This window comes from Hetaerina americana, unplaced genomic scaffold, assembly GCF_022747635.1.
Source record: "Hetaerina americana unplaced genomic scaffold, ioHetAmer1.1.p SCAF_22, whole genome shotgun sequence".
Lineage (NCBI taxonomy): Eukaryota > Metazoa > Arthropoda > Insecta > Odonata > Calopterygidae > Hetaerina > Hetaerina americana.
Window position 1 is genome coordinate 4,411,136 of NW_027286786.1, and position 27,546 is coordinate 4,438,681.

Below are 27,546 nucleotides of genomic sequence, written 5' to 3' on the forward strand. Positions count from 1 at the left end.
ACATTTTGGAATGTAAGATAACAACGCCTCATTAGCTTAACTGGCTGAAGCACTTGGCTGGGCATCGAGGGATCAGGGTTCGAATCCCGGTCAAGGCAAATGATTTTGACACTCTGAAATTATTGCATTGTAATCTGATAGGATGCCTGACGTAATTAGCAAACCACACTCTCAGAGATGTGGCTAAACCATTATTCAAATAATAAAAAATAATAATGATATGAAAGATCATTATTCTCATGCGCTCCTTGAAGTCTGGCTAGTCAATTTGAATTATTGCATTTCAACAGAAAGAAAGAGTGAGACATAGCTGAACTGAGGTGAAGGAGTAAGTTCATGCGCATGAGAGGCAGGGACGGTCTAAAAATAAAAGATATACCCCAAGACGACATCGTTCTCTTTCTCTTCCCCATGCTTGTTTGTTTATGTCACATGTACAAGGGGGCATTGCCAGGGCATATTCCTCTATGAAATAATACACCATACGGTCTGATTTTACAGCCAAAGGTTGTAAGATATAATAAACATTACAGCAAGGAAAAATAAAACTCAGTGCTTCACCTGGCCTGCTACTGCCAATGCGTTCACGGACATCCTTTGACTTTTCAGCCTTCTTCAATTCAAGGGCATATTCCATTGCCTCCTTCAGCCCAAGGTCACTGCAGAGGCGAACCAGGAATCTCAAGCCTACACGGATGAGAGGAAGGAAGAGTGGAATCAATCACGCTCTTGCACACCACCGGCAATGGCTTCTGTGGTTGAGGGCACAACAACATTCACTCAAACGGATCACTCAATTGGATAATGGGAGTACAAGTCTTCCCGTATTATAAAACCAATTTAAAAATGATAATAGGGAGCACCATTAGAATTAGATCAGATATTTATTGGCCTATGCCGTCAATCAACAGACATCCTAAAATAATTTGCAAAAAAATCATTTAGAGGCAGCTACTGCATGGAGGCATGGAACACAAAACCACTTTCCCCTTGCATAAGTTAATCACAACCACTCACGCTCCAGGAATCTAATGAACAAAATGAAACAGTTAGAAGATACAACAGAAGCAAAAATCAGGATTATCATAACATTCCTTCTTTAAAATGTTTAGTTGACTACTGTGGAATGCATACGTTCTGAAATGAATTCAAAGTCAATAAATTTCATGAGCATCAATGAATTTGGCTTTTCCAGAAGAGGGTCCTCAAGTTTGGCAGGTTTTCTAGTTAGACTTTGAAAGAGAATCAGGAGAAATAAATGTGAATGTATGCATGCTTCTTTTCCGATTCTGCTTTGAATTCTCCACATTTTACTGGTTACACAGGTGAGAAAATTTCCCCTGAGGCGAATTTCCCAAGTGAGCCATTTAAACAAAGTTTTTCTCCTTCATCTCAAAATATGTAACACAAAGAGCTCAAAGATATTCAAGGACTGTCCACATTAGCTTGCACACACATTTTTAGGCCTTAGTGAACCTTCCAAAATTTGTATTTGTGCCATATTAAATGGACATGAAGTGAGGAAAGGTGAGATAAGGATGAGTATTATTGGCCCCCACGCTACAAAAAATAACTCTAAAAACCATGGCTTGTGATTTGGACTGGGTGAAAACTTTTCATAAGAAGTAACTATTTATTATTGCTGCTAAGAGCCAAGAATCTTGGAATGTACATGAGTGATTACTCTGCATATTTGAGCGAAAAGTAGCCTGGAGGGATTTGATCTTGATTTCCTCATTTTTGAGCAACATTCCCACTCTGGCTTCAACGTGGCTCCTCTTATTTCCTTCTCTTCACTTTTCCCACACAGCATGTTGATTAGCCCTGTCTCCTGATTAAAATCGCCAGAGCAGTTGGCATCATTAACTGGGTGGTCAGCAAAATCCAATCACAGAATTGCCTGGATTCTTAAGAATTTCCCAAAAATTTCCTGACACTGAAAGCCATCATGAGATATAAATATTAAAAGAAAAATGTTTTGGCTGTCATCCAAAAATGCCTCCATTGTCATCCACTCACATTTTGCATTGCTGGTGGATCTATACGGAAACCTCTAAAGGAGGGCCATTTTCATTTACAAATTATCAAAAATAATATACTGGTACAGATAGAATTTTGATGGACCAGATAACTAAACTCTGCTATGAGGATAATTTCTTAAGTTAGGTCCGTTTGCTCATAAAAAATATAATCATTAGAAAAAGGTTTTATTGATGGTCTAAGTTTCCTATAAACCTCATTCACTTTTCTACAGAATTTCCGTTCACTTCTAAGCACTATTCATAATGCTGCACCAGCTTCTTTAATCCCTCACCATTGAAGTTTGTGGCCTGGGAATTGCAGCATTTGACAACGGCGGTCTTGAGGTCCTCATTGTCTTCAAATCATTGTGGATCAAGTCACTGTCTCAAATCCAAGATGAGGAAATAGTTGCTACATCCAAGGTCGGGATATGGAGACAGCATCCCAACAATGCCTGTCCACTCTTTCTTTGCTCTTTGTGTTGCCTGTTAATCATTTTCAATACCCACCATGCACCCAATTTGTGATATCTTTGCTTTTCTGCTACAATTGTCCAGTTAAGTGGTGCATCCAACAAGAGGAAATTTATGAGCCAGAGCACTGATCAATAATCGTCAATCAGATCGCAGTCCATGGTCCACTCGTTGAACAATTTCATTTGTCTGGATGCTCTGGGCCTGCCACTCTGCTCTTCCTCATGCACATTTTTGCATGCCATTTTTGAAGTCTCTTTACACCATCGCCTAACCTTTACTTCACTCATTACCGTATGTCCATGACCTAGGCACAACCTCCGATGAATCTGGGCAGCTGACGATTCTTTTGCAGACAAAAATCGAATCACATCACGCACTTCACAGGGGGCAGGAGCAATCATTTCCATGGGCAGCATTCACCAACAGGCAAATGACTGCTGAATCGAAACAAATATTTCAGTGGCTTTGGAAACAAATAATAGATGCCACTTTGTTCTAACCTGCCAATATTTAAATCCAATAGAATGGTCCTTACTTTTCAAATATGCCTCGTATTTCCTCTAAATATATATTGAAGGGAATAGGTGAATATGGGAAACCCTGCATTACTTCCCTACCTAGCACCACCCATTCCAACTCTCCATTTGATATCTATACCAGTGAAATTTGAGAAGTACAAGTTGGACATCTATCTCCCCACTCCACTATCTTTCGCAGTGTCCATCATTTGTGTCTCGGTTAAATACCTTCTCAAAATCTATGAACCATACAAACACCTCTTGGTTATACTCCATGTTTGTTTCTACCCGTGACCGCATTCTTAGTGTGGCATCACACGCACCAATCTCTTTCTAAATACAAACTGATCTTCTCCGATGTATTCATTTCCTCTCCTCATACAGAAGAAAGGAGCAAGGTTCATGGTGTTCATGATCTCCCTCAATATTCATTGCGTAAATAGAGGAGTCGACTGATGACATCAAAGAAAAGATAAGCGGCTTAGGGTATAAGATAGTAGTGGAGAAGAGTAAAATAAAGAGAAGTAACAGAGAAGTAGAGAGGAGTAAGATAAGTATAGGAAAACTTGGAGAAATATGGGGCAAAAATCCCTGTTTTGGACATGAAGGACAATCGGAGAGAGATGGAAAAGGCACACGGTGGGAGAATCAACTTGGTCATGCGGGCATGGAATCAATCCACACACCCACCACAGCCACCTTTCCCCACACTCACTGTGCACAAGTCACCTCACTTCAAGCTAAAATAATTGCATTATTGACCAGTGTAATAGAATACATTTTAACCATTTTGATCAATTGTACAACCATATTAAATTTCATCAAGATTTTATTCTATTGTTTCAGGCTTCACTTCGTGGAAGTAATTGATATCCATTATTAAAATAGAAAGAAAGACTCGTACTTTTCCACAGATTTTATTATACGGTACAACGCATTTCACCGACTTGCGGCATCATCAGGTACAAATTTGCAAAACAGACAGAGCAAGCATATATACCCTCAGGACAGAGTGGGGGCGGGGAGGGTTGGAAGGATTTGAGGGGGGTGGGGGCTCGCAGGTGCGTTGATGGATTGTTTTGACCATTTCCAGGCTAATTTCTCGGAGAGGAGTGGGGAGGGGTATGGGAACAATTGCTCATTACAAAGTGTCGTGTTGGGGTTTGCCAAGTGCCTTCTAATCTCTAATTGCTCGAGAGCGTCCAGTTTTAATCCTTTTGGGAGTGTGTGTAATATCTCTGGGACAAAGTCACTGCTGTGGTCGAATTCTAGTAAATGCTTGGCGAAGAGAGAGTTGTTATTCTGATTTTTGTGACACCTAGCGTGTTCCTTGACTCGTAATTTGATATTCCTGCCGGTCTGACCGACATAAACGCTGTTGCAATCCTCGCATTTCAGTTTATAAATGCCTGATTTGAGAAGGCTATCCTGGGTGTCTTTTCCATTGGCTAGAAGTTTGGAGAGGGTTATGGGTGGGTAGAAGGCTGCTTTGAGTGAGGTGGGTAGGCAGTTGGAAATCCTATATGAAAGATCTCCCAGAAACGGGATCGAGCACCACTTAAAATCTTAAAATACTGCGGGCTGTGATACGAAAATGCTTTTTATGGCCATTGCTTTTTGTTTTTTCCGCAGTAATGTGTCAACTAGTTTGGGGTTGTAGCCATTGTTGGTAGCTATATTAGTGATATTCACGAGTTCAATGTTGAAGTTTTTGGGGGAAAGGGGGATGTGTAGGAGGCGGTGAAGTGAAACGTGCAGTGTCCAAGTGTAAGTTTATTAAATGCAAGGGAAAAATTTAGTTTAATCCAAATGAACCCCTCCGCCCCCAGGTTGTACGGACTCCCCAAATTACACAAAAAAAGCCATACCTATTCGGCCTGTCATCTCAGCTGTGTCCGCCCCTTCACACCTTCTGGCACGAAAATTAGACGTATTGCTCCGAGATCTCACAGGTTTTAAACCTAAATATGGAGTTAAAAACTCTATAGAGCTAGCCCGAAAATTGAAAGATATTGATGTCCCGGAAAAAGCGAGGCTAGTCTCCTTTGACATTAGCAATTTATTTACTTGCGTACCAATATCGGAAACTTTGCTTAGGGTGGAAGAACTACTAAGGATTTCACCATTGCCCAAAATATCTCAGACGAGTTGGTCCCCCTCATCAAAATGACAGTTAACCAGAATTATTTTAGTTTCAACCACACTCTTTACAGCCAAACGGATGGGTTAGCTATGGGTTCCCCACTGTCCCCCTTCCTAGCCGAAGTCTTCCTCAATTCTGTAGAAGAACATCTTTTTAATGCTGACAATCAGCATAACAAAAACGTGGGCTATTGGTTTCGTTACGTGGACGATATACTATGCCTATGGACCGGAACCAACCGACAGTTAGACTCCTTCCTTAATTTCCCAAACACTCTTCATCGGAATATCTCCTTCTCCATGGAAAAAGACGTCAACGGCACCATCAACTTCCTCGACTTGACAATCACAATTAGGGATAATAGACACGATTTTTCAATTTATAGGAAACCCACATATACAGACCACATAATTTCTAATGATTCCGCACACCACTTTTATCACAAACACGCAGCCCTCCACTCCACGATCCACCGCCTCCTACACATCCCCCTTTCCCCCAAAAACTTCAACATTGAACTCGTGAATATCACTAATATAGCTACCAACAATGGCTACAACCCCAAACTAGTTGACACATTACTGCGGAAAAAACAAAAAGCAATGGCCATAAAAAGCATTTTCGTATCACAGCCCGCAGTATTTTAAGATTTTAAGTGGTGCTCGATCCCGTTTCTGGGAGATCTTTCATATAGGATTTCCAACTGCCTACCCACCTCACTCAAAGCAGCCTTCTACCCACCCCTAACCCTCTCCAAACTTCTAGCCAATGGAAAAGACACCCAGGATAGCCTTCTCAAATCAGGCATTTATAAACTGAAATGCGAGGATTGCAACAGCGTTTATGTCGGTCAGACCGGCAGGAATATCAAGTTACGAGTCAAGGAACACGCTAGGTGTCACAAAAATCAGAATAACAACTCTCTCTTTGCCAAGCATTAACTGGAAATCGACCACAGCAGTGACTTTGTCCCAGAGATATTACACACACTCCCAAAAGGATTAAAACTGGACGCTCTCGAGCAATTAGAGATTAGAAGGCACTTGGTGAACCCCAACACGACACTTTGTAATGAGCAATTATTCCCATACCCCTCCCCACTCCTCTCCGAGAAATTAGCCTGGAAATGGTCAAAACAATCCATCAACGCACCTGCGAGCCCCCACCCCCCTCAAATCCTTCCAACCCTCCCCGCCCCCACTCTGTCCTGAGGGTATATATGCTTGCTCTGTCTGTTTTGCAAATTTGTACCTGATGATGCCGCAAGTCGGTGAAATGCGTTGTACCGTATAATAAAATCTGTGGAAAAGTACGAGTCTTTCTTTCTATTTTAATAATGTTCATCAAGATTAATCATAAAATACATAAAATAACACAACATAAATTCTTAAATTATTACGACATTCCAAACATTACTTAGCCTGTTTTTGGACATCACTACATAGTGCCATTGTCTTCTAGATTTTTACATTTTTGTACAAAAGTAGTGCCATCAGCATATAAAACTGATTTAGATTTCATAGTACAAGGCGAATCATTTATCATGATGATGAAGGGCATTTTGCCAAGTGCAGAGCCCAAATTTTACAGTAGGAGTGTAGCTCAACAGCCATTAAGATCAATCAGTTGGTGGACATATAACCAACCACCAGCTAGGTATCATTTCCATAGTTTCACTTCAACTCCCTCGACACCAAAATATTCAAGTTTTGAAAGTAATGCAGAATGATTAGTGCAATCAAAACCTAATTGAGGATGCATGTCATGGAGACTAATTCCCATTCTTCAAACAACAAGTTACTCAATGATTATTAGATTAGATGCCCAATTCCTTCGAGCAGTCACTCATTCCCTCAAAGTGCAATTTTGCCAGATAGAGGTGTTGGCTGAGGCTGATACAACTGCAGAGAGGAGAAGAATTGGATTTCTTTGGTTTCCAGGGCCTAAAGGATTTCAGGAAATATGATCACAGTAAGCATGTAAAAGAAGAACAAGCCATCAGAGCAGAATAATTGCATCTTTTAACTCAGCAATAGGAAAGGTGGGCATTTAAGTGCAGGTGGAAAGTCAGAACTTTGTTCTGGAGCACGTATCACAGACATAAAACAGCAAAACCCTATGTTGAAGGACCAAGGCCTAGTTTTAACCGAAGCCTTAGTTTAAGGACACAGAGTTCAAGTGAGAACAGGATGTATTTGGACAACTAACTTGCTATTACACGTCAATTTATCCACAAGCATCTCAATCACCTGGGCTGACGCAAGTCAACCCAGAAAAGGACACCATGTCAGGACATCTGCATGAAAAATCACAAAGAAACAGTCCAAAACCAAGTTAATGCCATTGAATTATCCATCAGGGCTCTTCACAAGAAGTATACCGCATGCCATGATAAGACTACATACAGAGTGAAAATTATGAGAATCAGTTCACACACTACTCACAGTCTGTGTTTTCCGGGAACTGTTGGTGAATGTTGCGGTACAGTTGAAGTGCCTGTTGGTAGTTTCCACAACGTCGGTGGCAGGAGGCAACCATGAGGTGCCACTTGATCTGCTCGGGACAGAGAAGAGCTGCCCTCTCAAAAAATGTGAGTGCCTTCTCTGGCAACTGCATACTGATGTAATATGAACCCAGCCACTCGATCACATCCAAATTCGATGGATAATAGCGGTTGGACTGGAAGAGAAGGCACATGTGAGGAGGATATCATTCAGGCACCTTGGTTTCTTTTTTCAGTTACATATTTTTGAATTCCTTCAATCAATTAAGTTATTGAGAGAGACTTGAGAGGGTTCACCAGCGCAGTGATAGCACTGAATATCGTACAATTGCCTTTCTAATGTTAGAAGTTTGCCATTGCTAAATAAGATGTGGAATTTTATTTCAAAAAGTTATGAGTAACTAATATGAGTAATATTACGTCATGAGTGTCTTTGTGTTTGTTGTCCTTTGGTGCTTACATTTTTATCCAACATGATCTTGGGGCTCAGGTAAGGGTTGTGAGGTAGAAACTCCTTTAAATCTTGTATGACACAAGTATGAATATTGTTAAATATTTAATTATATTTGCAAGCAATCAACATTGTAATATTTGCATAGACCAAGGTACAGCCAGAGGGGGGGTGTAGGGCAAGCCATCAGAAGACACTCTTGCATCCAGGAAATTCAATTCGGTGCATACAATGTGCAACAAGCTACAAAGTGGGAAACTGGAAATTTTTAAGAGAGAGACGGAGATAAAGACAATGGATGTAGTAGGATATCGTTAACGAGATACAAAGAATCAGGTCAGCTTTGTAGAAATTATAAAATCATCCTTCCAAGAAAGGACAAAGGTAGACATGGGGTTGCTTCGGTCTTTGTTGAAAGGGTAAAGGAAATTGTAACAGCCAGGGACTTGAAGAATGATCTGGTACTTTCCCGGCGAATAATGTTTTCCAAGATTATTCGGGTCTCCCACCGGGAGACCCGAATAATCTTGGAAAATCAGGACACCGGGTGCCCTGAAGACGATGGACGACTTGGCCATCAAAACGTCGGCAAACCTACGAACGTGGACCCGGTGGGAGACCCGAATAATCTTGGAAAGCCAGGGACTTTATGATAATAAGGTTAAAACCACACCCTAATGATATTCCATCAATGCAGTAGTTTTACATGTCAGAGAGTAGATATGCAGGGCAAGATGTCAAAGAATATACATCTCCAGGTAGAAGAAATAATCGAGAGAGACAGAAAGTATTTGTAGGAGAGGGGGAGAGCAAGATTGTTGGTACAATAGGTCACGGGAAGAAATGAGTGAAGTAAATTGTTGGTCAGTTTCTGGAAGGAGAACAAACTGGAAATTGCCCACATGTGGTTCCGTAATCATGTAAGAAGAAGAGATGCATGGAATGCTCCACCAGAAAGAGACTGACAGTGGATTAAAATATAAGAGGGTAGGCTGAAAAGTAATGCACACATGCTTGTAGACCACAGTCAAAATGACCTTCAGAAGCACTCCTGGTGGCATTTGGAAGTAACATTCCCCCTCAACACCCATGCGAAGGTTTGAGGTCGTTATTTTCCAGCGTCCAGTGTATTTTGAGAAGCAGAAGTATGGAGACGTGCTCTAGTGCTATGTCACTGCAAGTTAAACAGCGTGTTGTTATCGAATTTGTAACTGCCGAAAAAGTGATTCTTACTGAGATTCATCGTCATATAAAGGCTGTTAATGGTGATGATGCTGTTGATAGGTCTACCGTAAATCGATGGGTAGTAAAATTTCGTGGTTACGAGCCTGAAAAAGCCATAGTTGTTGATGAAACACGCAGTGGACATTCGATCACTGCCACAGACGATAAGCATCGCAAACTCATTGCAGATTTGATTCAAAATAACCGGTGAATCACTCAAAAGTATATCACAAACCATATTGGTCGAGTTTGTCATGTTGAAGGTGGCCTGGTGCCAATAATCTTGCAATATGACACCGCTCGTCCACACACCTCATGCGCAACTGGAGAGACTCTGCAAAACCTGAAATTTGAACCGAATCCACACCCCCTTTATTTCCCCGATCTTGCGCCTTGCAATTTTCATTTTTTTCCTCAACTCAAGAGACACCTCAAGGGTAATCATTACACCTTGGAGGATGGGGTGAAGGCAGCCGTCAATAACAGCACGCTGTTTAACTTGTGTTGGCATAGCACTGGAACATTAAAATCTCTGTGGAAGATGGTGCTCCAGGGCAAAGACCCCAAAGTCTGCCTCCATCATGAATGAGCGCATTCACCCCTACTAACACACAAGCCCCCCCCCCCCATCCCTCCTCCCCCAACCACCCCCCTCCCACTCAATCCGCCCACGGTCTTCACCAGCTACGTAGCCACAAATGCCTCCATGGTGTGAGCAGCTGCCATCGCCTGTTACTCACTTCCTGCCTCCACCCCACATCAACTTCCCTCACAGCCACTCCGTCCACATCCCTTCACCCTCCCCCCACTCTTTCCGGTATGCATGGGCCGCATTCCGTAAGCGCACCATGCCTGGTGATGATGCTTCAATGTCAAAACAATTGTCAAGCTAAAGTATAAAAATATTTTGAAATTTTACTTTGGTGTTAAATATTTCCTCACGATAAATTCTCCATAATTTATCTCTGCAGAATTGGTATTAAACATGTAAAAAAAAAAGTCCACCACAGTGGTGCACTGTAGAGAAGGAATATTCAATACCAGAGTACACATACACAAGGTCATAGACAGGTTGCAACAACACTGTAGCTAAGCAGAATGCTGTCACCATAGACATTTTGATTTGCGTAATCACTTTCAAGTGATGGTGCATATTTACTGTCAACTTCATACCAGTTTTTATTTTCTGACTAGCCTCAGCATGACATAAACTGGTGAAACACTCACAATGAATTTTACCATACAGCATGAATACCTAATAGACACATTCGATTAATGACATGACAAATAGGTTTTATTACGTAAATATCATCCCTGTTGGATTTAGAAATATTCCACATATGCATCATGGGAGTCAATGTGACACGTACTTGAGACTTAATGATGGTGAAAAATTGTAGTGCAGTTAAACATTTACAATCAAGTATAACAAGACACAAAGTTTAATTACCGCAAACCGTAAATACAAATCAAATGTCAGAAACTGTTTAAATCTCCCGTTGAACGGTTCACAGAACTCCCAATTTCAAGGTCAGGCCCAAATTCGACCTTTGTTTTAGATTACCCTCTGAGCAGCCATCCTCAAAAACTGGATTGTTGTCCCTTTGTTCCCGCACAGCGTGGGAATGCACTCAGGAGTGCAAGGAGATCACCGAGTGATGAATGGGCTTCATAAGAAATATGGTGAGATGAGTGGGAAAATTCAATTCTAAAGCAGAAGACAATTTTACCAAGTGGACAGGCAATCCTTTCATACACTTCAAATTTCTTCACGCTGAGCCCTCTGGTATCTCTCTCCCACCATCAGGTGGCAAATCGTGGCATAGTGCCCAATGACTTCAGAGGTGCATGTAACTTGCATGGCCCAATGACTCAACTCCTCCCAATGCAGCCATGGGAATGCCAACATTAACGAATGTAACTTGACTGCAATTTTTATGGCGTTTGTAATGTTTCCGTGACCAATGAAACTATTGCCATTAACACACAAGCTTTAAACCTTCTCCACTCCCTGTTTGCATGCTGACGTTAATGTTAGCATCTGAATCTCCCTAAATCCATTGACGTGACAGGAAAAATAAGAACTGCCCCCACTAGAGTGGTCTACTAAGTTTTCATTCATAATAAAATTTCAACCAAGTCGAGTAGCACGAAAATGAAACCACCAGAAAGAAGACTTTGAGGACTAATTGCGGTAATTAGAGAATTTTAGCACAACCAGGGAAACAGAGGTTAAAAGCAAAAAAAAAGATTCCAACGGCTGCCACAGTGCATGGTGAAACTTTGATGTGTTAAAGTTCTTCTTTGATAATCGGCACAAAGTCATTTTTCTAAATTATCAGTGCTCTGTCAACTGGATATATAACTCACGTCTGTATGATACTGGTGAGCAAGTTGCCTGTCACCTTCAGCCTCATAGATTTGCCCCACTTTCTGGAGGATGCCAGGATCTGAGGGCACAATGCCTAGCAACAACAAGTACCTGCAAACAAAGTCAAATTCATGTGATTCATTCTTTAGTTCGGCGAGATGAATGATTAATGGAATTAAAATAGATGGAAATAGAAAAAATTGCATTGAATTAAAATAGGTGCCCAATTGGGAAAAGGAGATTTGTGGGTGACAAAAGACGACCATGTGCAGAGAAATAGTCCCCCAGCAAGGGCACAATTCTCAGCACCAAAGCTCGGCACACACACACAAAGAACCCAAGCAGAGGATGCTCTCCAATGCACGAGTGCCACTATAAACATAGCCATACCAATACTTCCTTAATACCAATATTACTTGAATGAAGAAGTGGCAAAAATTTAAACTGTAAAACTTAAAACTTGTCAACAGCCTAATTGCTCTTAAACAACATAAAATTATGCCAGCTGGCTGCAAGTGACCCCAACTTATCACAACTAAATAACGGATGTCTTTGAACCACACGACTGGTTGACTTCATTTACATAGACATGGAAACATGTCAGAGGCTTGATAAACTTAATTACTCTCTATATCACTAGAATAGGAATATATGGCTCCCTTCTTAAGTTATTCAAAGCTACCTCTTAGGTAGATTCCAAAATGTTTCAGGGCGGTTTATTCTTTCTATGACATTTTCCATTCCTTCCGCAGTAACTTCAGGATCACAAATGGGAGGTCTTCCATTTATTCTTCTCAATAATGACCTTACATTCAAGCAAATTTTTTGTCATTTTCCAATGAGATAAAAATCTTCTCTATATTAAATCCTTTCATGATACAACAAATCTTTACAGAAATATCAACAGTTTTGTTGATTTACATCATAAATCAGAAAATACTTTATTGGCTCTCATATTTTGACTGGATATTGCTTCATTACTGAGTAAGATATCATCATTGGCTCAGAACTTAGTTTCAAACTCAATATTAATTTGACCATTATGAAAACCTTGGGTCTTCCAGTGTGCGGTAAAAAAGATGTTGCCAATTACAATGTTAGTTAACTTCATTACAATTGCCTGATGAGATCAAAACTGGAATGCAGCTCATTAGTTGATCACTTCATTAGTCTAATGCTTTAAATGAGAATGAATGACTCCAAAATAATTTTTTTAATGTGCTGCATGAACATTAAATATACATCATCTTGCTTTTACTCTAAAACTAAGGCAATATTTTCACATTCCAAATCTCTCAGTGAGTCACTCGTCTGCAAAACTTATATTTTCACTTGACATTCACAAACCCTTGTGCCCTCTCATTTGAATATTAAATATAAGTGCCGCAACAGAGAACTTAAAAGTAAAATTTTGTACAAAACCCCTTTGAATTATTGTTTCTCCCTTCATGTTGCCTTAATTGCTTTTGCATGCTTAGATACATTTGCCTTAATTCTGCTTTGAAAAATAAACTGTAATGTTTGAGTAATACCCCCACATAAAATTCAAGTCCACTTCTTTGGTGCATTCCCAATTTTTGGCTTTGGTCACGTCACCTTGCATCATTTTGATTTGGATAGTTTAGATAAGGAACTGTCGGTGAGTTAATGGTCAGGCTCAAAAAATGTTCGTTGAATCAGTTGTATAATTCGACAAGGCGTAGAGAGCTGAATGATATTATTTGTACTTCTTCACTAATATAATTTATGCAGTACACAGTGTACTTGTCAGTTTATGGTACACGGTCACTCATTTATTCAATGTGGCCCTACCCCTACAGCTGTATGAAAAGGACAATGGTGTGTAAAGCGTTGTGCACCTTGTAAACTAAATGGAAGGGTTGCCAAAGCAGAGAGGGCCTCCAGTCACCCTAAGACAGCCCTACTAGGATGCTTCACGTGCCTTCTATAATTCAATGCATTCTTTCACACCAAACAGCTCATTAGAATAAATCGTACAAATCATATGACCCTGCACGGTTCCAATTGTAAGCCGTAACTGTTAAGCCATGGAGAGTCATAGTAATAATTCCATTAGGCTTAATTCTATAGAACAGTGTGATACTAGTTGTTGGTAACGGAAAATTTGCATTGCATGCATTCTCATGCCTCTGAAAGCAAGTAATGCATGTCCTCAAAAGGAATGACACTGCTCTGACACAAGTGGGAGCTCATGTGGGATGTTAAATGCCACACTTCATGGTCTGCAATGAAGCAAATCCTAATGCAAGTAAAGTAATTTACAAAATGAAAATGGGAGAAGCTCATCATTTCTCCATTGAAGTTCTACTGAACATAAGTTACCATTCATTGGCCTGATCCTTGTCGCCCAAGAGTTCATGCAGGTGGGCCAACATATACAGCACCTCAGGGTGATGCTTCACAATTGCATTCAGCTTCAAAAAACAGTCCAGGGCATCTTCATGGTTCCCCTGATGTTTATGAGAGAGGCCTGAAAAATACACACATATAGAAAACAACTTTGTATTAATTGGAATACTATATGACGTAAAACAAGAGTATGTCATGTAACTTCTATATTTTGTGGAGATTTTTTAAAGGTGGAGCAATATTTTCAAAAAGAAATGTAAAATGTGACCTCACAACTACCTCAGTGAAGGAATAAAGAATGATCTAAGGATGATCTAAGAGTGACTCTAAACATGATGTCTCATTCTCAAACACACACCTTATTATATTACATGAAATTCTTTAATATGTTTCCCATCAATGTATTACTTCAATGTGCCTCCTTTTGATTTGTCTGCCCCAGCCATTTGGGTCCCTGTCATTGGTTAATACCGTAGGCTTCAAAGAGAACGTTCAGAAAGGGTTCAGGATAAGGAGAGGCCCACATGATACCAGATCAGATACCATGGGGTAGTAATAGAGAGGAACATAGAATGCAATCAGGATGTCTTTGTCTGTTACGCAGATTATGGAAAGGAAAAGTGAAGATAGAGTGAATTGGGTAGAATTTATTGACATTGACGCAGAAAATAAGAGAAGATTAGACAATTGTGTCCGGTTGTGAGTTGTTAGGCAGGCCTAAGAAGCATAGGCATGTTGTCTGCACCATCAAAAGCATATTATTGTTGGTATAACACTGATTGAGGTATTTTTTGCGATACATTTCATCGCCTCTCGCAACAAAACACAATCTAACAATCAACAATAAATTATTCTTCAAATCCACATACTTTCTATGCATCTTCCCCACAACCCAAAAAAGCTCCAATGTCACGATTGAACGTGAAGGTGATTTTGATCATTTTCCTTGATTTCGAAGGGATTATTCATCTCCAAAGGAAACACAGTGAATGGGCAGCTCTATATAGAGGTTATGAGAAGGTGAAGACATGCCATATTGTGGAAGAGACCACAAACGTGGAAAAACAAGTCTTGGCACTTCCATCATGACAATGTACACATATCATTGATTGCTACCGAGGTTTTGGCCAAAAACAGTACACCGGTGATATGTCCCCCGGCTACCCTACTCTCTGGATCTTGCTCCAGCGAACTTTTTCCTATTTTTCAAGTTGAAATCCACCATGAATAATTCTGATTTGAAACTATAGAAGACATCCAACAAAATTGCACCACAGACTTAATGGCTATTGCGAAAGAAGCATTCCAGGAAGCCTTTGAAAAGAGGAGAAACCATTGGGGGCATTGTATTCGCAGTCGGGGTCTGTATTTTGAAGTTGATAAGCATGCATGATTAAAGGATGCAAGAATACACGAGAAAAGATATTAAAATTCAAAACATTATACTTGCCTAGATTATATAGGGCCTCAACACAGGATGCATTGCTTTCTAGGGAACAAATGTAAAGTTTCTTGGCACGTTCAACATCTCCTTTTGCAAAGGCACAGTTTCCAAGGTTTACAAGTGCTGAGGCATTGTAGCTGTCAGCTTGTCGAGCAATATCAGCACACTTTTCGGCCTGCTCAATATCCCCTTGCTGATGAGAGAGACAGAGAGCAAATCAATACACCTGGCATTATTTAATTGGATGTTTTCTCTATAATTGCTGAATACATTACCAGTCAGTATAATTACTGAAAAAGCCCTCCTTCATTTACTTCCTATTAAATAAGAACACAGATGTGGTTGCATTGGGTTGGTATTGCGATATCGTATCGGAAAATATCGTATCGTCGACTTTCATTCATTTGGTTATTTGGATTCTTCTCACGCCAGAATGGCCGAATATCCTTTAAAATATCGTAAAAGTATCGTATCGTCGATTTGAATGATATTTGGTTTCCTGGATTCTTCTCGGTGCAGAATAGAAGGATAATTATTAACATTTTGAAAAAAATCGAATCTTAATATGGTATCGCTTCATCGAAGATTTTTCAACGTCGGAAGCAATGCGACTCGGTCCCTCGTCATCCGGATGCGGCTTTACAAATGCTCTTGGCCGCATTTATACAGTTCATCCGAAGATGATGAATGCTACTCTGTTGCTTGTGAATGTTCGAGGGCCAACATCGTTCGAATCACTACCAACTGTTAATGGTATAGTGTGCCCAACATTTCGTGCTGCATGTCAAGAGCTCAATTTGCCTGAAAACGATAATTATTGGGACACGAAAATGGCTGAAGCAATTATTTCTGCATCTCCAAGTCAGATACGCGCATTATTTGCTATCATCCTTTCGACATGATTCCCATCCAATTCACGTGACATATGAAAGAAATAAAAGGATAACATATCAGAAGATATTTAATATTAAATTCGTGCAAGTTCAAGAAATCTTGATGTTGAGGTAAATGAGGAGATGCATAACCAGGCTTCGCTGTTGATTGAGGACATGTGATACCTCAAGTGCAGCAGTTTATGTGTGAAGTTAGGAATGCAAACTGGGAAGACGTTCCTCATATAATTGCTTTTAAGCACTGTGTGCGAGATGGGATATTGTGGTAGCAGTTGCTTCTTCTGGCATAACAGCCACATTGTTGAAAGGATGCCATAAGGCTCATTCAGCGTTAAAGTTTGCCGTTAAACCTATAAAATTCGGAGCAAGTAACATGTAACATTTCGAAACAGTCCGCAATGGCCAAAATTTTAGTAGCATCTCAAACCATCATATGAGACGAATGTACGATAATGCCAAAGGCGCATTCGAAGCACTTAAACGGACATAGTAAGATCCGTGCAATAACTCAAGATGCTTTGGTGGTGCAATGATTTTACTGCCTGGCGATTTTCGCCAAACACAGCCATTCATTCCAAGATTGACTGCTGCCAATGAAATAAACGCTTGCCTCAATTCATCAAATCTCTGGCGAAGAAACTTTAACTGACAACAAACATGAGAGCTACATTGATAAACGATCCATCTGATGAAAATTTCTCCAAGCAAATGTTGACCATCGGTAGTAGTAGTGATATTTAGGGGAGGCGACCGACGGCTGAGCTCATCTGTGAGGCCATAGGGGATGGACAGGAAAGGATGAAGGGTGGAGAGAAACCCGGCGTCGGCATTAGTCTACTCTTTACGAAAGGCGCCAAGGGATCCGCAGCTTACCGTCCCATCCGACGGACGGCGTACTCACTCAAAGTGCCCTCCACAGAGCACATCGAGTAGGGATCGAGATACCTCTGAAAATCATTCAATATCGCCGGGATTAGAACCCGAGCCCTCTGGGTAGCCACCGCACCAATCCCGATCCCCTTGACTATCAGTGATGGTCGTCTTCCTAGCCACGAATCGAGCGGATCGATTTCATTTCCTTGGAATTTTCGCGATTTCATTTCATCAAAAGATGAGCTCATCAACAGTGTTCCCGTACATCATTAATAACCACAAAAATCACAAATGGTTGAGTGAGCGAGCAATTTTGGCGGCTAAGGACAAATATGTGGATGACTTAAACTTTGTGATTCAGAATCAAATCGTTGTTAGTCTGCATTCATTCGAATCTATTGACTGAGTAACAAACGAAGACGAAGTCACCAACTATCCATCTGTATTTTTTTGAACTCTTTGATGTGCCTGGCTTACCACCGCACAATTTACAGCTGAAATTTGTCTCGGTGGTCATGATTGTTCGAAACCTAAATCAACCAAAACTATGCAATGGAATGCCTTTGGTGATAAAAAAACTGATGATCAATGTGATTAATTCCAAGGTGAGGAAGTTCTCACTCCGAGGATTTCCATTATCCCAACCGATATGCCTTTTGAGTGTAACCAAATTCAATTTCCAATTGGTGTTGGATTCGCGATGACGATTAACAAATCACAAGTCCAATCGTTGAGTGTTTGTGGTCTGAATCTAGAAAACCGATGTTCTTCTCATGTTCAATTACATGTGGCAGGTTCACGTGTTGATAAACCATCCGCTTTATTTGTTCTTGCGCCTGACAACAACAAAAATTATGCATATCAGATGGTGCTTGACTCAAGAGAATAAACTGGAATGTAAATATAGACTGCAAATCGAAAACATCTTTCTCACAAGCCATTGTAATGCCTATTTCAGAAGTATAACTGAATTTTTTTTCCTTGATTATTATAAAAATTGAAATATGATTCAAGTCGGTATAGTCGATCTCCATCCCCGGACTACAACCTTGACGTGGTGGAAGGGCTTGTGCGTTCCGAGGACCCCTAGAGCTGTGCTTGCTGGCAGGAGTAATAATAATTGCTCCCGGTAGGGTCACCCATGCCAGATAGGTCGAAGTTTAGGATCCAGACGAAAGGTAGTCCACGCAGCGTCTGTTCCACAGTGAGGCGGCTGCAATGGCGTCTGACCCCAGTGGGGCGGCCAGTAAGTGATGGTGTCACGTTAAAAACACTATTGAAGAAGGCAACGGGAAACCACCTCAATTATAATTCCCAAACTTTAAATGATGGACAAAACAGAGATTTAGAGTCCTGGCAACCACGGGGCTCGGCCCAATCGGCCATGTGTCGTGCCCGGCAGTGGGGGAGGCAAGGCTTCCGCGGTCGTCATCCCACGAAACCCTTGCAAGGGAAAACCGGCAGCAGCAGGTCAGAAGACGCAGGAGAAGAAGACTACATTAGTTAGAATAGGAACGTGGAATGTTAGGACATGATGAGGACAGGGAAACTGGAGAATATTAAGTGAGAGATGGAAAGGGGGAAAATAGATGTTTCAGGTCTATGCGAGGTGAGATGGAAAGATAGCGGGGATTACTGGAGTGATAAGTATAGAATAATATGGGGACGAGAGCCAGCAAGGGGTTGCCATAGTATTAAATAAAGAGGTAGGAAGAAGCATAGTCAACATAGAGCAGGTAACGGATAGATTATTAGTATTAGAGATAAAAGCAGAACCGACGAGCTTGGTTATTATTCAGGTATACATGCCACCGAGCAACCATAAGGAAGAAGAGGTCGATAGGATATACGATCAACTAAAGGACATAATCGTAGGTGTTCCTTCAAGGAAACATTTGATAGTGATGGGGGATTGGAATGCGACGGTAGGCGAAGGAAGAGATGGCGATGAGGTGGGGGACTACGGTTTAGGCACGAGGAATGACCGCGTGGAGAGCGCAGTTGAGTTCTGCAGGAGACAGGGGTTAGTCATCACCAACACTTGGTTTAGACACCACCAAAGACGCAGGTATACATGGAAAATGCCAGGTGACTCAGACAGGTATCAGCTAGATTATATTCTGGTTAGACAAAGGTTTAGGAACAGTGTAATAAATTCCCACAGCTTCCCGGGAGCGGATGCGGACTCTGACCACAATTTAGTGGTTATGAAATGTAGCGTACGTTTCAAAAAGATAAGGCAGGGGCGGCGGGTTAGAAAATGGAATGTAGAAGCAATACATGGTTTGAAAAGGAAGGAATACAAACAGGCGGTAGAGGAAATTATGGACGATGGGAAAGAGCTAAGTACTATTGAAAGCCACTATTTGAACCGTTAACGCTAAAAGGATTAGGAAACCATGGATCATGGATGAGATGATTACAAAGATGGATGATCGGAGAAAATGGAAGAATGTAAATACTGAGTTAGGCAAAATGAAGTACAAAGAATTAAACAATAAATTGAGGCGGGCAACAAATAAAGCATGGTGGAAGACGCAGTGCGAGGATATGGAAAGTCTGCAGAGGAAGGGTGAAATCGGTGCGCTGTACAGCAAAGTTAAATCTTTATCGGGAAGTAAGAAAGGGAGATCAACGATAGCAGTTAAAGATAAGGCGGGTAAGGTAATAGTTGACGCAGGGAAGATCCAAGAGAGATGGAAGGAGTATATAGAAGAACTGTATAGTAAAGAGCTTGACAAAAAAGTTAGACATAGAAAAGGAACATGACGTAGAGAAAGATAGCTTAGGTCCAGGCATACTAAGCAATGAGATAGAAAGAGTATTAAGGGAGATGAAGCTGTACATGGCCGTGGAGGTGGATAACATTCCCGCTGAACTATTAGAATGTTTAGGAAAATTGGGGAGGAGGAGGCTACATGGACTGATTCGTACCATCTATGAGGAAAGAGTCTCGCCGTTAGACTTATTGAGATCAGTGTTAGTTCCTATTACGGAAAAGGTAAAGGCTACATCATGTGAGGACTACAGGACAATAAGTTTGATATCCCACGCAGCTAAAGTTGTTCTCAGGATCATAAACAAAAGGATAGAGTACGGAAAATGATTACTTAGCGGATGATCGATTTGGGTTTAGGAAGGGGAGAGGTACGCGTGATGCCATGGCAGTAATGAGATTATTAATCGAGAGGAATATAGAACACAACCAGGAGGTATTTGCCTGTTTCGTAGATTTCGAAAAAGCGTTTGATGGAGTGAATTGGGAAAACTAATGAGTATATTACAGAAAATAGGAATAGATTGGAGGGAAAGGAGGCTAATCTGCAACTTATACATGTCTCAGACTGCTCAAATGCGAGTTGGGAACGGGGAGTCCGGAGGGGCGGTGTTAGGAAGAGGTGTAAGACAGGGTTGCCCATTATCACCGTTGCTGTTCAACCTGTATGCAGAGGAAATGATTAAAGAGGCATGGGAAGAACTCGAGGTAGGAATGAAAGTGGGCGGGGAATTCGTAAAATCAGTTAGGTTCGCTGATGATTAAGCTTTAGTTTGTCAGTCAGCCAAGGGGTTGCAAGCATTGCTGAGTGAATTGGAAATTCAGTGCGACAGATATGGGATGAAAATCAATATTAATAAAACAAAGATAATGCGATTTTCTAGAAAGAAAAAGGCTAACCTAAACATTAAAATAGGAGGGCAAAAACTAGAGCAGGCAGAACAATTTACCTATCTCGGAAGTGTTTTGGACCAACACGGTCGAAGTAGCCGGGACGTAAGGAGGAGAAGTGCGCTAGGCAATGAGGCTTTTACAAGGAGTAGGGAGTTGATGAGAGGGACGTTGAGTAAGGATATTAAGAAAAGACTCGTAAAAACTTTGATACGGAGCGTAGCTATGTGCGGTGCGGAAACGTGGTCATTGAAGCAGGAGGATAGACGTAGACTGGAGGCTTTTGAAATGTGGGTGTGGAGAAGAATGGAGATGGTGAAATGGACAGAGAAGAAAACAAATGAGGAAGTACTTGGTATGGTGGGCAAAGAGAGGGGTTTGTTGGGAGAAATCCTTTGGAGGCAGGAAAAGTGGATGAAAGGGGTATTGGCCGGCATTGGGATGTTGAAGACTGTAATTGAGGGGAGAATGTTAGGCAAACGAGGAAAGGGAAGGAACAGGATAGGGATGTTGGACGGGATGAAGGGAGGAAGAAAGTACTCAGAGATGAAGAGGGACCTGGAATAGAGTAGGGTGATGGATTTTTTGTTTTGTTAGGAGTCACAAAATGTTTTATTTAGTAGCTTTGTCCATCCAAAAACCTACCTTAACCGGTAGATTACCTAATAATAATAATAATAGTCGATCTAGATAAATGGTGTTACTAACCTCTTCATTGATTATTAGGTGGTATGAAGTTCGCGGGGTCAGCTATTATGTATATATATGTAATCGTGTTAGTTAAACCATTTATAACTCGAGAAGGGCTGAACTGATTTTAATGATGTTTGGTTTTGTCGATACGGCTCATTTCAGAATAGCAGAATAGTCATTAAAATATCGTATCGTATAATCGAATCGTCTGTTTCAATGATCTTTGGTGTGTAAAATTCGTCTCAGCCCAGAATAAACATTAAAATGCCGTGAATATATCGTATCGTAAAATATCGTTCCGTATCTTCGATTTAAATGACATTTGGTGTTTTGGATTCTTCTTAGCCAAGAATAGCAGAATACCCATTAACACATCGTAAAAGTAACGTATCGTAAAATACCGTACCCTATAGCTTAATCGAATTAATTTCAACGTCGGAAGAGGAGTGACGTGGTTTTGGATACGACAATGGCCGAAGCAAATATTTCTGCATCTCCAGGTCAGATATGCACTTTATTTGCTATCACCCTTTCGACATGATTCCCATACAATCCACGTGGCCTGCGAACAAATACAAGGATAACATGTCAGAAGACATTTTACATCGAATTCGTATAGGTTCAAGAAATATCGATATTGAGGTAAATGAGAAGATGGATAACTGGACTTAGCTGTTGATTGAAGAAATGTGTTACCTCATGCGCGGCAGTTTGTCAGTGAAGCTAGGAATGGCAACGCCAGATCGTGGAATGAAGGACGCGTTTAATCGAGAATTGGAACGTGAATATGATCGACATGAATTAGACAAATCAGTTCAAACGAATGTACCCCTGCTGACCCCCCAACAGAAGGAAGTGTATGATACATTAATGAAAGCAATTGATGATGGAAATTGTGGCTTATTTTTCCTGGATGACCCTTGTGACTGGGAAGACATTCCTCATACGAGTATCGTTGCTTTCGAGCACTGTTTGTGCGAGATCGGATATTGCGGTAGCAGTTGCTTCTTCAGGCATAGCGGCCACATTGTTTTAAGGATCCCGTACGGCTCACTCAGCGATAAAGTTGCTATTATATCAACAAAATTCTGAACAAGTGCCATGTGAAATTTCGAAACAGTCCGCAATTGCCAAAATTTTAGTAGCATATAAAATCATGCGGGACGAATGCACGAAGGCGCACCAACGCGCACTGGAAGCACTTGACCGGGCATTGAAAGGACTACGCAATGACTTGAGATGCTTTGGTGGCGCAATGATTTTACTGTCTGGCGATTTCCGCGAAACACTGCCAGTCATTCCAAGATGGACTGCTGCCGATGAAATAAACGCTTGCCTCAAATCATCAAATCTGTGGCACCATGAGAAGAAACTTCAACTGACAACAAACATGAGAGTTGCATTGCTGAACTATCCATCTGTTGAAGATTTCTCCAAGCAAATGTTGACTATCGGTAATGGCGGTGTTCCTGCCGACAAATCGAGCGGATTGATTACATTTCCTCGAAATTTTTTCCACGCCGAATTTCGTCAGCCGCTAAATTTCCACCCGCGACAGTTTATGTTCCTCGCTCGAGAGTTTCGTCGCCAGCTTCGCGCACACTTTCCTCATCGCAAGATCCTCTGTTACATTGGTGTAGACGGTTCCGACTGAAAGGCCGGTCTCCTCACTGATAAGGGCAATGATTAAACGACTGTCAGAGTCCAAAACCTTTTTCACTATGGCCACCTGAGCATCTGTTCGAGCGGTCGTCAGGCGTCCGACGCGGTGCTCGTCTCCGACGAGCTCCCGGCCATCCTTAAACATTTTATGCCACTCAAAAACTCTTGTGCGGCTTAAGGCATCATTCCCACAAGCCTGTTTAATGAGTTCAAGTGTCTCCGATGCGGATTTCCCGAGTTTAACGCAAAAATTCACAGCGTAGCGTTGCTCGATGGTGCGCTCCATGCTGGCCTGACGACACCACAAATAATCACACGTCACAAAAATCCACGTCCTCTCTCACCCATGCCTGGAGTCAAATGAACTAAGTGCACCTGAGTGGTGGGAGACCCCTCTACTGAGCCAACCGGTCGGACCCCCATCCACCGCTCCGTTGAGCCTACAGCAAACCAGTCACAATGCTTATTGTACGGACACTGTAGAGAACACTTTGAAATACAAAATAGGCATCTCATGGGCTGGGAAATGCAGTAATTAACGTACCAGAAAGTGGATGAAAGCCAGGTTGGTGCAGGCAATGCTACTGACGCGCCCGGAGTCACCCCTCTTGGCGAATGCTTGGAGTGTGGAGACTGAGGCCTGGAGGTTGCCTCCCTCCCCCTTTAGCTGTACGACTGCCTTGTGCACCTCTAGCTCGTCGGCCAGAGTAGAATGAAAGCTGCTGACCATGCTCGAGAGGTTACCCGAGAGGTTGTGCTGAGGTGCCACCGTCCTGAGGGCTTGCACGCACCAGTCATAGCCTTCACTGGGCGTGGGGGCAATGGCAGGCGCCACCACCCTTGCGGCCATCAGGATGCAGTGCTCTGCCTCCTGCTTGATCTTTCGCTCCACTGCGCGCAGGCCATCTGTCCGAATGGCCTCCAACAGCAGATTAGCCCCTGCATCCTCCTGTTTCATGTTTGTTTAAACCAAATAATGAGTAATGAGTGAAAGTCCCTAAGGTTGAGCCTAGTGGAATGCCTTTGTTAACTTGGTATATTTCAGATGAATATTTTGACCCATATACTGACAACACTACTTTCTGAGGGCGATTGAGAATATAGGACTACATCCAATTTAGAGGAATTCCTCTAATTCCTATTTTATTGAGTTTAATTAGTAGTCTATTGTGGTGTACATTATCAAAAGCCTTCGACGAGTCAAAAAACATTCCTAGAGTTTTGTGTTTAGCATCTAATGAATTATGTATGATGTTGATTGCCTGACATATGGCAGTTGTGGTAGACCGTTCAGAGCTAAGCCCATGCTGAGAATTAGATAGCAGGAAGTTTTTTTTCGAGATAAAATGCTATTTGCATACACACATGGCTTTTTCAAAAATTTAGCAAATGAATTTTGGATGGCTATTTGTCTGTAGTTGTTTAAATGATCAACAAGCGATGAGAATTAAATGATCAATGAGAGCGAGGTGTAGACTTTCCTTGACTCTACAATCATTAATTATTTCCCATGCAGTTTTGAACTTATTATTGGAATTAAGTAACTTATTATCATTATGAGTTCTTTTTGTGGTAGATATCAGCTTACGGTGGTACCTTTGAAATTCCTTATAGAGTAACCTTTGTTCATGATTATTAGAACTTTTACTGGAGCTAGCATATTTTTTAAGGATAGTTGAGGAGTAACAGATTCATCAGTTTGTCATGGCTTACATTTTGTTCTATGAAATATTTTCTGATGTATTACTGGAAAACTTAAATCAAAATTGTGTCTCAAAATTGAATGAAAGTAATTGATACCTTTGTCTACTGACTTAAAGTAATTGACATTGTCCCAGTTTTTGGACTGTAGAAGGAGCAGAAAATTAGTAAACAAGTAAAAGATTGCCTTACGTAATTTTTACCATTTAGGCTCAAATTCTCTCTCAAAGGACACTATCATGGGACCCTAAGTGTCGTTATAATAATAATAATACTTTATTCATTTCAAAAATGGTACAACCATATTAAATGTCGTCAATCGTAATATTACTTAATATATAAACATAAGTTCTTAAATGTGATGAAGATTGTCACAAAAGAATTCATCCAATGAGTGAAGTGGGTGAGCAAGTAACCAGGTATATACCCTATTCTTGAAACTCTGGATACCATCTGATTTCAACTGAGTAGGCAGATAGTTATACAGTCGTATGTTCATATTGTGAAATGTGTTGTAAGTTGATGACAATCTACAATAAGTAGTATTTAGATTCGATTTACCTCTTGTGGAATAGTTATGGAGGTTGGATCTTAATTGGTAAGTTTCTAGATTAACTTTCACATGAATCAGAGCCTTAAAGATATACAAACAAAATACAGTCATGATTCTATACCTAATAAAAAAAGGTTTGCAGGAATCACGTGGTGGTATATTAGCAAGAGAGCGAATAGCTCTCTTTTGCAGTAGCAAAATTTGTTTAACATGAGGGGAATGACCCCATAACTCAACACCATAATTCAAATGACATTGAAAGAAGGCATGGTAAAGTGTTAAACGATACTCATTTGAAATGATAAAGTTGAGCTTTCTTAACATATAAACAGCTTTACTAAGTTTATGAGGCTTGCATATGTACCCTTAAAGAATCTTCCAGAATCCGCCAACCATGGAGCCTTTGAGTGGTGGAAAAGCCGCTGTCAAAAGTGTGTCAGTGCTCAAGGGATGTACTTGGGAGAATTTTGAGGCATTGTAGTAATACTACCTTGATCAAAAAGTTCCAGGAATAACCACCGTGTGGCGCTCCCATCGTTCCGATTTGAGTTCTGTTTTTTTGTTAAATTGGTACATCTGTTGTTGATATTCCCTTTAAATCTTAGTGTCATAACTTGACATTTGCAAAAGTTACGTAGCCAAGAGTACATCTATCTCTGTGTGTGTTGGCGATTTTTTACAATTGCAGAAATGGATTTAAATTTGCAACAACGAACTTGTATTAAATTTTGCGTAAAAAACGGATTTAGTGGCGCACGGACGTTGGAAATGTTGGAAAAGTGTTTCGGCAACGATTCTCTAAAAAAAACGGTCGTTTACCAGTGGCACGAGCGGTTCAGAAGTGGTCGTGAGTCAATCGAAGATGATGGACGCAGTGGCAGACCATCGACATCGAAAGTCGGTGAAAAAATTGATAAAGTAAAAGAAATGTTGGTCAATAACCGCAAATTAACCATCAGAGAAATAGCGGAGGACTTGAACATTGCCTATGGATCCGCCCAAGACATTGTGGTTAATGATTTGGGTTTCCGTCGTGTAGCAGCAAAGTTGGTGCCGAAAGACCTCAATTTCATGCAAAAAAGAGACCGTGTTGACGTCGCAAAAGACATGATTTGCGAGGCTGAATCCGATCCCACATTCATCAAAAGGATCATTACTGGAGACGAGACGTGGGTTTATGAGTACGACACGCAATCCAGACATCAGGCAAGTGAATGGCGTTCACCAAATGAGCCGAGACCAAAAAAACCACGTCGTTTTCAGTCAAAAAAGAAGGCAATGCTGACGGTTTTCATGGATTACAACGGTGTAGTGCATCATGAATTTTTGCCAGAAGGCCAGACAGTAAACAAAGAGTATTATTTGGGCGTTATGAGACGTTTGCGTGAAGCAATTCGCCGAAAGAGACCAGAAATGTGGGCAGAAAACTCGTGGATTTTGCACCATGATAATGCACCGTCGCACAGTGCTATCATTATTCGTAATTTTTTGACGAAAAATGCAACAAATACCATCCAACAGCCATCAAATTCACCTGATTTGGCTCCCTGTGACTTCTTTCTGTTCAATCGAGTTAAAAAACCATTACGGGGAACGCGTTTTAGCAGCCGAGAGGAAGTAATGGAAAAATCGCAGGAAGCACTGATGGACATACCGAAAACTGAATATAAAAAATGTTTCGAGGATTGGATCAAGCGCTGGCATAAGTGTGTTGCAGTCGATGGGGATTACTTTGAAGGAGACAATATAGATTTAGATGAATAAACTTGTATTTTTAATTTTCTGAATAAATTCCGGGAAATTTTTGATCAAGGTAGTATCTGCAATAATCTATTTTTCTGAAACTTTTCCTGATACTTTTTATACAAACCATGCATAACCACCAAATTCTTCCCCTTCTCTCTCTGGAGGCCAATCTGTCTTCCTCAGCATCCTCTCAACAACTAGTTATATTAACTCTACTTCTCTTTATCAGTTATTAA

General features: G+C 41.0%; 1 protein-coding gene across 1 annotated transcript in view; it reads right to left on the bottom strand.

Moving 5' to 3' along the window:
* nompB (intraflagellar transport protein 88-like protein nompB) overlaps nt 1–27,546 on the bottom strand; it is a 50,146-nt gene that overhangs the window by 4,418 nt on the left and 18,182 nt on the right. The window contains exons 7-12 of the mRNA XM_071586354.1: nt 23,855–24,259; nt 15,529–15,715; nt 14,052–14,199; nt 11,708–11,819; nt 7,604–7,838; nt 562–687 (exon numbers count right to left, since the gene is read on the bottom strand). Coding sequence (XP_071442455.1) covers nt 562–687; nt 7,604–7,838; nt 11,708–11,819; nt 14,052–14,199; nt 15,529–15,715; nt 23,855–24,259 — 1,213 coding nt within the window. The remainder of the gene's footprint in view (nt 1–561; nt 688–7,603; nt 7,839–11,707; nt 11,820–14,051; nt 14,200–15,528; nt 15,716–23,854; nt 24,260–27,546) is intronic.